The sequence below is a fragment of the Otolemur garnettii genome, unplaced genomic scaffold (assembly GCF_000181295.1).
Source record: "Otolemur garnettii isolate 467f Iridium unplaced genomic scaffold, OtoGar3 scaffold00007, whole genome shotgun sequence".
Lineage (NCBI taxonomy): Eukaryota > Metazoa > Chordata > Mammalia > Primates > Galagidae > Otolemur > Otolemur garnettii.
In genome coordinates, this window is record NW_003852402.1 from 8,450,671 (window position 1) to 8,463,246 (window position 12,576).

The window sequence follows — 12,576 nt, forward strand, 5'->3', positions numbered from 1 at the left end:
AGGAAAATTACTTCAAAAAGATGGTAGGAAATGTGAGAATGTTGAATAAATGGTAAACATATAAAGATTAAATATTTTTTGTATAAAATGATACGTAATTTTTAAGTTAAAAACAGAGAGTTAAAATAGTGGGTAGCCATGGTATGTAAATTGGGGGTGAGTGGGTCCCTAGAGTTGTGCTTGAAAAGTCTTTGTATTTTTTGAGAGAAGGTTAATAGATGACTCTAAACTTTTAAAGGTAAATGTGTGCAATAAACTTTCAAGAATAGGCTCTAAAACAGCGGTTCTCAACCTATGGATTGCAACCCTTCTGGGGGTCGAATGACCCTTTCACAGGGGTTGCCTAAGACCATCCTCCATATTACATTATGATTCATAATAGTAGCAAAATTAGTTATGAAGTAGCAATTAAAATAATTTTATGGTTGGGGGTCACCACAACATGAGGAACTGTATTAAAGGGTTGTGGCATTAGGAAGGTTGAGAACCACTGCTCTAAAAGAAAAGAAATAGAGTTAATAAATTATAAACAAGTGGTGAGAAAGTAGAATGAGAAAAAATTTAATAAAAATAAAAAGACAAATGGAAATTGAAAAGTAAAATTGAAAAGTAAGTACAAGTATATTAATAATCATAATAAATAGCAACAGATTAAATTCATCTGTTAAAAGGCAGAGATTCTCAAATTGGGAGGAAGAGATCTAGATATAGGCTACAAGTATAAATTCACATACAGGGACAGCAAATAGTTGGAAAAATGTAAACCAGGACATACTAACTAAAAGAAAGCTGGTGTAGCTATATTGATATAAGACAAAGTGGAATTTAAAGGCAAGAGCATTGTTAAGAATAATGATGAAATGTTCAATTCCCTAGGAGATAAGCATTTCTAAATGTTAACATACCCAATAAAACAACTTCAAAGCCTATAAAGCAAAAACTGGTAAGCTACAGGAAGAAATTTAAACGTTTACCATCATAGTAGACAATTTCAAAACATCTCTTTCAGCTACTGATAGGTAAAGTACATAAAACATTTTTTAAAGTATAGATTTTATAATTGATTTTGTTATAAAGTATTTACATTTCAAAAATATCTATGCCATATAGGCCATTTTTTCTGACCACAATACTATTGAATTTGAAGTCAATGAAAAATACAAATTTCTATACATTTAAATGTGGATGTATTTCTTTTAGAATCAGGTAGAAGCTTCTACAAGGATCTGCTGCATACTCTGTTGCAACCGCCTTGCAATTTAGTTTCTCCTTTGGCTCCATCCTGCTTTCTTCACTCCTTGCAGATACTATTTCTAAGAGCACTTTCTAATGAACCTTTCCCACTTACACATCAGCATCTGAGAGTCTATTTCCTGTGGAAACCAACCTGCAATAATGACTTTTCTTCTAGATTTAAAATATAGAGCAATAATGGTAAGTGTAGGTGTATGGTAAGTGTAGGTCAGTGTAAATTGTGATGAGACTAGCAGAATAGAATAAATTGAGATTAGAGAATAAAGCAAATGGGGAGAAATGATAACAATGGGTGAATCTGGACTAAGGATATATAGATGTTCTTTGAGCTAGTGCAAACTTTCTAAAATTTGAAATTATTACAAAATGAGAGTTTTAAAAAAGATAGGACAAATATCAATTACTTGAAGATGTTTAAGTATAATTATATGCCATGGCAGAAAAATTGGGAGTCAAAGTTTCAAACTCATGATTCTGTGAAAGTCAGATATAAACTTAAAGACCACGAGACTTTACTTTTATATTGGACCAGTTCTATATTAGCTCACTGAATATTTTCTATGATAGAATACATTTTTCTATTAAAAATTAATTTTAAGTAAATTACACCTGAAAGGACATGTCAATCCATTGCAGCAGTTTTTATTAGATGCTAATTAATAAACAGAAGAGTTTGGAAATTTGTTCAGTCTATGGAGCATTTCAGTTCCAAAATGTATGTTGCATTGTTAATGTCTGGCAGTTTGAATGTCATTTTGATATCTCATCTAAGAAACATCATCACAGGGTTCACCAGTTCTGCTTTGTGGTATTATCTGAGTGGTACACGCTCAATGAGGTCCACAATTTCTCTCTAGATAGTTTGGGCAAAGTACTTACAGCCTTGGTATCTAAGTATTCATCTTTGGATGACTCAGTAGCTTCATTTCCTGCAGCATCTTCACTTTTCCCCCTGAAGTTTCTCATTCACATACTAGTCTTTCTTGGCTTGTGACTTCACAATCTTGATTGATAAGTGGCTTGGGATACCAAAGGGACTTCATTTCCACTGAGAACTAAATGTGTGTTGCCTACTTCCACTTGCTTGTGAAAATCCAAAGTAAATATTGTGTTATCACCTAACCTAATTAAGCACATATCACTTGCAGTGTTGTGCTATTTGATACTAAAAGAAAAACTTAGTGAAATTCCACAGCTTTCCTTCTTGCCCTTTAAGATAATTTAATAGGCTTATAACATTTTAGCCATCTAGGCAAAAAAATTCCAAATATGCAAGATATTTTTTTCATAATTCTTGCGGTTTCCCTCACAGTTTACTTCAAAACTGACTTTCTGAAATTTTTATTAATCTACTTCTGTGATGTCTAAAACCTGAGTCTGTATCATTTCAAAGATAATTTTGTTGCTGAATACTGGAGTGATAATATAGTTCCTGACTAAACCCAGTGAAAGTAGATAGGTGATCTAAGCCCCAAGTTACCACTGTGTCACAGTGTTAATTATAAAATCTCCAAGTCCAAAATAAATCGATTTTCATTATCATCTTCATGTGAAGTTACAACAGAATAAAAAGCTACAACTATAGATGGAAAATTCTTGTTATTTCTTCAGTATCTCTGGCATCTACCATACTTGCCCCTTTTGCCCATGTAGTTCCTTCTGCTTGGAATAATTTCTCTCTTCCACTACATTTATCCTTCAAAGCCTTGTTCAAATTTTACTTCCTGTTTGAGGATCTTTCTAAATGCTCTGTTGCACATTGTTTTAAGAGTGTATACTCCTAAAATTAGTTAATTCCAGAAAGTTTAACATATAGTTGTTCTCTAATCCTTTCCTGTAAGTATGCATGCTAGACTTAGCTACTTAGGGTATAAACTTTTTGAAGGTAAGGACCATGTCTTGTATCATTGCTTTTCAAGATATTTTTCTTGTACAACTCCTAAAATGATATTGAAAAATTATGTACCTCTTCATATATTTTTAAGTTGACTTATGAGATTTTTACAAGTATAAATAATTGAAAAGGATATAATTTTGTCATATTGCAAATATTGACATTAAGACAAAGAAAAAACAAAATTGTCATATTAGTCTTCTAAATATATCTAAAGGAATCTAAATACTCTTAGGACTGATAGCTATAGTCATTCATTTGAAAAAAACACATGAAGTCTTCTTTAACGGCTGGGAACTTTAAATTATTGCCTCTTCTCCTTGAAGTCACATTTTCATTCCACATCCCTCACAGAGCTTTATCCTAATATGAAGTATTTTTATGCTTGGAAATTTTCTCTATGTCAAATGTGTATATTAATTGTAGTTATTTTTATAAATTTTCTGTGATCAGAGATCTTAATATCCTAGATTGTCTTATCAATACAATTATTGTTAGTGTACAATTGAGCAAATCCACATAAATGCATTATATACTTTTATGGATATTTAGCAAACATAAAGGATACAATTTTACTGGAAATATGTTTATGAGATACCTGGGACTACCTGTTTACTCACATAAGAATGTTATTTATTACAATATGCAAGCAGAGTTCAGTATAAATTCTGTTTCTGTTTTACATTTTTATAGATAGATGTAAATGCTAAGAAAACTTATTCGCTTAAATTGTAGGTGAAACTAGCAGGTGTTTTATTATAGCATTGTCAATCAATTTTATGAATTACTTTCAAGTAATATGTAAAAAAATTATATGATGGTAATTTATTATAAATATACTTTTGATCTTTTGTTGACAGTTAACTTGATTAGGTCTTTCTTCAATGTTGTTGAAAGCAAAGAATTGGAAACACCCTACTAGAAAAAGATTCAAGCAGTCATTAGGACTAATTTACTTTCTCAATTTCTGGGAATCATACCCAAAAAACTACTCAAATTTATTAAATGATTATTAATTATATCTGTTATACTTTAATTTAACCTAATTACTCAGAAAATGTGCAGAAAATTAAGATATTAATTACAGTATATCCATCAATACAACAAGTTTTTGAGAAAATGATTTTATTGTGTCATATGCTATAAATATATTTTTTAATTTATTTTTAAATTTTTATCTTATTTATTCATTCATTTACTTATTTATTTAGAGACAGAGTCTTACTCTGTTGCCCTGGGTATAGTGCCATGGTATCATAGCTCACAGCAACCTCAAACTCTTGGGCTAAAGTAATCCCCTTGCCTCAGCCTCCAGAGTAGCTGGACTACAGGCACTCATCAATATACCCTGCTAATTTTTTTTTCTCTATTTTCAGTAGAGACAGGATCTCACTCTTGCTTTTATGTTTAAATTAAATTTTAAAGTTGTGCTAAAAGTTCTTTTTCTTATCAAGTAACCTATACATTTGGGAATAGTCTTAGAACACATGAAATTCACGCTGAATAGTAAAGTTCTTTTAAATATTAATTTGAATAATTATAATTATCATTCCCACTTTGCTAAAATTTCATTTGAATAGTTTTTCCATTTTGAAATTATTTTCTATATTGTATTATACCTTATTTTTCAAAATATGTTTATTAGTTATAACAGAGTTGTTGATGTGGAAAAGGGCTAGAAAAATTGTGTTTTTAAAAACCAATCTGAACTTGTCAATTATTATAAAGAGATATATTAAAGTGGTCAATACTCACAGTTTACCACTGGCAGATGATGGCTATTTAGTAGGCAAAAGGAATCTTCAGAAGTGATTAATAACTTAAAAATGGTGAACTAATACTAAAACATTATTGGTTTTTGCCATGATAAAATCTTAGCTTTATGTTGTTGGCAGAAAACTCTTCCAAGGCGGGATTGAAACAAGAGCACTGCCAAGACAGTCTGTTGCCTACAGGAACTGTGTTGTCCCAGGAAACACTTCCATTCAAGATTAATGCTTGGAAATCAACAGACGTAAGTCATTGTCATGGTTTGCTGTTGCTCCTGTAACAAATTACTATAAATTTGTGCCTTCAAACAACACACATTTATTATCTTACAGTTCTGTAGATTAGAAGTCTGACCCAAGTCTCACTGGGCTAAAATCAAGGTGTCCTCAGGGCTTTGTTCCTTTCTGGAAGCCCAAAGGGACAATCTGTTTTTTGCATTTCCCAGCTTTGTGTGTTCTAAGATGAGTTGTGCCTGTCTTTTAACTTTGGATTTGGTGCCTTTCATTATACGGGGTTTTAAATGTGAATGAGGTCAAATTGTCAGAGTTTTCTTTTATGGTTTGTATTTTTAAAAAAAATCTTAAAATCTGGCTCGGAGCCGTAGCACAGTGGTTACAGCATCAGCCACAAGGCTGGCGGGTTCGAACCCAGCCCTGGCCAGCTAAACAACAATGACAACTGCAACAAAAAATAGCCAGATGTTGTGGCAGGCACCTGTAATACCAGCTGCTGGGAGACTGAGGCAAGAGAATCACTTAAGCCCAAGAGTTGGAGGTTGCTGTGAACTGTGACACCACAGCACTCTACCAAGGGTAACATCCTGAGACTTTGTCTCAAAAAAAAAAAAAAAATCTTAAAATCTTTTTTATCCAAATGTGATAAAAATGTGTTTTTTTTTCCTTATAGGTATTGAGTTCCTATGTCCTCTAGTAATTTACTACAGTATATATGTAAGATAGAGGTCTTATTTTATCTGTACCTCTGAGGATAGTCAATATTTAATCTACTAAATAATTCATCTTTTTCTACCCATTAAACTTTTTGTTATGAAATAATTGTTGACTCACAGGAAATTGCAAAAATAGCACCAAGAGTCTTGTGTACCTTTTACCCACAGCTTCCTCTGCTGTCGCCATCTTACACAGCTAGCTGTAATATGATATCAAAACCAGGAAATGGACATTGGACTACCTTATTCAGTATTCAATATTTCAATCCAGTATTCAGTTTTTTAAACTTGCCTTTCTAGGCCAGGTGCAGTGGTTCACTCCTATAATCCTAGCACTCTGGGAGGCCCAGGCAGGTGGATTGCTTGAGCTCAGGAGTTCAAGACCAGCCAGAGTAAGACCCTATCTCTACTAAAAATAGAAAAACTAGCTGGGGTTTGTGGTGGGTGCCTGTAGTCCCACCTACCAGGGAGGCTGAGGCAAGAAGACCACTTAAGCCCAAGAGTTTGAGATTGCTGTGACCTATGATGCCATGGTACTCTACCCAGGGTGACAGAGTGAGTGAGACTCTGTCTCAAAATAAAACAAACAAACAAAAACTCCCTTGCCTTTCTGTGTTTGTATGTGTGGTGCTATGAAGTTCTATCCCATGTATAGATAGATATGTGTAACTAGCGTTAGGATAAGAAACAGAAGTGTTTCATCCCTGTAAGAGAAGCCCCTCACGCTACCCAGTCCACTCACCTCACGCTCACCCCTCCTTCTGGTAATAACTAATTTTTTCTTCATCTCTATAGTTTTTTGTCATTTATAGGGTCTTTTATAAATTTATAAAGACAGTATGTAACCTTTTGAGATTGAATTTTTTTTACTTGGTGTGATGCCTATGCAGGCTGTGCACGTGTCAGTAATTCATTCCTTCTTATCCCAGAGTGGCATCCCATTTTACTCATTCCCTCATGGTAGACTATTTGCAGGTTTTTGGGCTTTGGCTAGTTATGAATAAAGCTACTGTGAATATTCGTGTACATATTTTATGTGTCAAGTTTTCCTACCTCCGGGTAAATGTCCAACAGTATGATTGCTGAGTTATATGGTAAGTGCACGTTAAGTTTTATAAGAAACTGTTAAGTCTTTTTTCCAGAACGGCTCTACCACTTTTTTATAGTCCCACCAGCAGTGTGTGAGAGACCTAGTTCCCTGCATCCTCACTGACTTTTGATGTTACCCTATTTTTACGTTAGCTGTTCTAATAGGCTTGTGGTGATGTCTCACTGTGGTTTTATTTGCACTTCCCAAATGGCTAATGATACTGAACATCTTTTTCTGTGCTTATTTGTGCCATTATAACTTCTCTTTGGTGAAATATATGTTCATGTCTTTGGCCCATTTTCCAATTGAGTTGTTTGCTTTTATCATTGAGTTTGGGGTTCTTCGTATATTCTGGATACAAATCCTTTGTCAGATGTATGATCTGCATAGATTGTCTCCACGTCTGTGGCTTTTTTTCCCTATTAATATCTTTCACAAAACAAAAGTTTTAAATTTTGAGGAGTTACAATTTATCATTTTTTTTCTTTTGTGTATCATGCTTTTGGTGACATATCTAAGAGCTCTTTGCCCAGCTCAAGGTCATGTATGTTTTTTCCTGAAAGTATTATGTTTTACGATTAAGTCTGTGAGTATGTATTTTGAATTAATTTTTGTATAAGGTGTGAAGTACATAGATTCTTTTTTTCTGCCTATGGGTATTCAGTTCCAATACATTTGTTGAAAAGACTTAAATTATAACACAGTGTGCTTAAGTGTAGTTTTTGTTTTCTTTTCTCTTTGTCACTCAGACTTTCAGTGGAAAGATTTTTCATAACTATTTAATTCTGAAAAAATTATTTCTGGCTTTCTTTAAATATTTTTTACTGTTTATTTTCATTTTATTCTTTTTTCTTGGACTCTTATTATCTGGATATTAATAATTCTCTATCTTCCTGTCTCTTAACTTTTCTTTATAGTTTCTATTCCTTAATTGTTTTTCTCTTTTTTCTATAAGAGTTTCTCAGTCTGACCTTCCAATTTAATAATTCTCAGCTATATCCTGTTATTTATTTCATCTGTATTCTCTTCTTCAGCTATTCTATTTTTGTATTTATCATCTAATATTTCATTTTTTTCCTATTTTGATGTCCTCCCTTTGGAGTACCTCCAGGCTTGATCCTGGGAAAGGAACCCACCATCACCGGAGCCTGCTGTGCGGTTTCTTCAGTATTCTCTGACTTTCTCAGATATTTATCTGCTTAGCTCCTGCTTGTACTTCTGCATAATAACCTGCATCTTTAATTTTGGAGTCTAGCTCTACAAATATTACTTTTCTGTTTCCTTGAAAAAAAATTTTAGTTTAATTTCTATTAGCTACATAATACCACTTACTCAGTCATTTTCCATGTCTTTCAACTGCTTTTTACAATATTTTTTGCCTCATATCTCCATGCTGCCTTGTGGGTAATTAGATTATCTTCTAGTTCATTCCTTCTCCTTTTATCAGTGCCCCACTTTAGACTTTCTCCTGTCTGGTGAGGTTTTTATTTCAGTAACTTATTCATTTCCAGAATCTCTCATGGTTGCTTATTTATATCCACTTTTACTTATTTCATTTCTGCCTGTTTTTTGTTACCTTATTCCAGTGGTTCTCAACCTGTGGGTCACGACCCACAGGAACTGTATTAAAGAGTCACAGTATTAGGAAGATTGAGAACTACTGCCTTATTCCTATAAACTAGTCCCTTCCCCTTATCTTTTTGAAGACTCTAAACACACTTAGTTTCAATATTTTTTATATTTCTTTATTTTCATTTTTTTGGAGTGAATTCAGTTTTTCTCTGTGTTTAGAAATGCTTCATCGCGAGCTCATCTTGAAAGGGTCAAAGGTTTTTTGTTTGGTTTGTGTTTCTGTCTCATTCTTATTCCTCCCTAAGTTTTCATTTTTCTCCTTCTGACACCTGGGAATACCTGTGCACGTTCAGAACTTACATTGGCAGCTGGGAACAACTTTCTTTCTGCTGGTATCCAGAGTATTGCAGATCTGGTCCCCGGTCCCTAGACCAAAGGACGTCATGGTTCAGTTGCTGGAGAAGGTTGTGTCTCCTCACTTACCCAATTCCTAATGCATTTAGAAGCTACAATCCTAGATTGTGATTGATGACAGGTTATTTCAGCTTCCTTTATATGCAGGTGATCTTAATGCTTAATTTCCAGCAGTGAACCCATATTCAGCCTATTTTGGATGGACATTTTTAGGCCTCAAGAGTTGAGCTCCTGGTTTTCTTTGCCATTTTCTGGACTCAGAGCCCCAAAGGTCTACAGCTTCCACTTCTTTGCCATTAAGTGTTTCTGTTCACACTGTCATCCATGATGTTAATCATATTTTTGAGCATAATTATATCTTTTTAATTTTCACATTTGTATTTTCTCATTCATTGCTCTGTATTTGGAGAAGGGAGGAATCCCCAAAGAATGAAATAAAGAACCGTCTTGACTAGAAATCTGTTTCACTCATGGCTGTATGAAACTGTCTCATTCACTCATTTGTTTTTCTCTTTATTGTCTGTTTCTTAAGAGTAGAGACTTTTGTGTCTAATTTATTACTAAATCTTCAGCTGATAAACTTTGATTAATGAAGAAATGAATGAATAATAGACATTAAATAAATGTTAGCTTTTCTTCCTTTCCCGTGGAAGATGCTCATTAGGTCCCTTGTTGCCTGCTACAATTCTTATGAAGGAGAGTGGAATGGCCTTCTATTCTCAGGCCCTTTCCTCAACCCAGTTAGGTATTGGATTCAGTTGTTTTCTAGTAGCTCAGAAAAGTACATAAAATTAAAATTTCCCTGTTCCTTTATTTTTATTTTCATTTTTGGAGACAGAGTCTCACTCAGTTGCCCTGGAGTTGAGTGCTATGGCATCACAGCTCACAGCAACCTCAAACTCTTGGGCTCAAGTGATTTTCTTGCCTCAGCCTCTTGAGTAGCTGGGACTCCAGGTGTCTGCCACAATGCCAGGCTATTTTTTAGAGACAGGGGTCTTACTCTTGCTTAGGTTGGTCTCAGACTTCTGAGCAATCCCAAAGCAATCTACCTGCTTTGGGATTACAGGCATGAGACATCGTGCAGGGCTCCCTGTTCCTTAATTGCATAATGGCTCCCAGATTGAAAATATATAGATTGTTTGGAAAGATAACACACCCAGGCAAGATGGCATATACCTGTAAGTCCCAGCTACTCATTATGTGGAGGCAGGAGGATCTTCTTGAGGCCAGGAGTTCAAGGCTACAGTGTTCTATGATCCCATCTCTGAATAGCTGCTGCATTCCAGCCTGGACAACATTGTGAGATTCTGTCTCTAAAAAAACGATAAGGCATTAGGTTAAAACATTTTTTAAAAATTTGAGATTAGTCTATCTTCTAATGATGATTTCTGAGGTAGAAGACAGACTTTAATAATCTATGTATTTTGGAACCAAAGACAAAAGGTCACCTAGTTTCTTAGTTGTTTTTTTTTTTTTTCTAACAGTCTTTAAGTCCTGGTTATTACCCTTTTCTTACTTTAAAGAAACCCACTATTATTGATTTGCATCATTGCAATTTTTTTGTTATTTCAGTCAGGAAAAAATGGCTCTCTTAAAAGAAATTTAGAAGCTGGATTTTCCTTTTTCTAAACATTATTATAACAACATCCTGTCATCCTAGTGACAACCATCTCCTCTTATTACTGTCAAGAGCATTTTATGTAATCCAGTATGTCCTCTTCAGTAGTTGCTCTGGTAGCAGAAGACAAAAGCCAGCAAGTTGAACAGTAAATCTAATTGCTGTTACCAAAGGCACTGCATAAGAGGTGCTGCATCTACATTAAAATTCTTATGTACATGATACAGAATGAGAAAGAAATGATACTGTTGATTGCTTTGGCAGAATGAGGGGTGCTTAAAATATCTTTAAAAAATTTAAATAGAAATATCTTTATTCTCTTTCTACAAATGAAAGGAAAATTATCTGAAAAATAGTAAATAAAACTTAGAAGAGAGCTTTTAAAAGCAGAACAGTGCTTGCCTAAGTGACACTTACAAACAACAGAAAACCTTTAAATTTATGACAGACATGGATTTGTTTGCTGTATATATCCTGTCCAGAATTTTTATTATTATATTTGCTACTTAATAAGGCTTCTCGTCACCTCAAAAGACCTTACTCTTTTTCTGTGTGAGGGGATTCAACAATGAGGTGTGATTTTTTTGGTCACAGTTGTTTCCATAGAAACAGCTAGGGATGCTGTGAATTGGTTCACACAAAATTAAAGCTGACCAAAACCTTCAGTCTAGTTGTGAGTTACAAAATTGATAGTGACACACGATAAATGTTTATTTCCTACTGCCTCTATTTGTTATTTTGCTAAGTGAAGATTATACAATTTTATCATTTGGTTTATTAGAATGTTATTTATTATATTTGCAAAAATAGAATTCATCAAAGTTAGGGAAATGGAAATTATACTTATTCTAATTATGTTAATTCATTATTCCTCTGTGTTTTTACTAAATCATGATTTTATGCTTAAAAGTCCCTTTTTATTTTCATGTTTGGGCATTTATTACTTTATTTTTAAAAACTTCAAAAACATAAAAGGGTAATGAGTGAAGAGCTGAGTTTTTCCTTACTCCTCTATACTATCGAGTTCCTTTCCACAGAGCCAACCATGGCAGTTTTTACATGAATTTTGGGGGAAATGTTCTGCATCCATTCATTTCTAAATGAATGTACCTAAAAGAATGTCCTTCATGGACATCTTTGTGTATAATAAATGTAATTATTCAGTGTATGTTGTTTCAAAATATGCTTTCTTCACTAAACTGCATATAATGGACATAATTCTATATCAGTACATATAGGCTATGTTGTAGTCTTGATGTAGAAATGAATCTTAAACATCTAGATTGGATGGATTTGGAGAACATCCTAAGTAAAGTATCATAAGAATGGAAAAGCAAGCATCCAATGTACTCAGTACTAATATGAAACTAATAGTTGAACAACTACAGTTCTATACAAGAAAAAAAAAAACAATTAAATTCAAGTGAAGAGATGGGGAGAATGAAGGAGGAGAGGGGAGAAAGGAGGAGGTTTGGTAAACTCTCACCCAGTGGGTGCAACATAAGAGTACATGGTACACCTCCTGGGTGAAGGGCTCAACTACAACTTGTACTTTTATCTAACAAATGCAAACAATGTAACCTAATCATTTATGCCCATATATTAGTCTGAAAAAGAAAAAAAAAGAATTGAATCTTAATTTAACCATTTCTTATTGGCAGTCATTTAGGGATTTTTAAAAATGTTTTTGCCTACTTAAAGCAACATTGCAATGATATATCTTGTACATAATATTTTTGTGATGTTTCGGGGAATTGCTAAAAGGTTATTTTTAATTTTGAAAATACTGTAAAATTTTTCTCCTAAAAGTTATACCAATTTATATTTACCAACAGTATTGTCAGGTTGACTCTCCTCCCCTTTGCAAATACTCTTAGAAAATTTTTGCAATTTATTAGTCTGAGAGGTTAAAAAATACTGTAATTTGTTTTATTGCAATTATATCTACGACTTACAGCTTTTCGTGTGTTTATTGGGCATTCGTGTTTCTTTCTTTTTTTTTTTTTTTTTTTTTT

The 12,576-nt window shown here is 33.6% G+C and overlaps 1 protein-coding gene across 1 annotated transcript in view; it reads left to right on the forward strand.

Moving 5' to 3' along the window:
* Positions 1–12,576, forward strand: part of ENTHD1 (ENTH domain containing 1) — an 80,177-nt gene that overhangs the window by 20,550 nt on the left and 47,051 nt on the right. Inside the window, exon 3 of the mRNA XM_012801126.1 lies at positions 5,044–5,162. Within this exon, the coding sequence (XP_012656580.1) occupies positions 5,044–5,162 (119 nt within the window). The remainder of the gene's footprint in view (positions 1–5,043; positions 5,163–12,576) is intronic.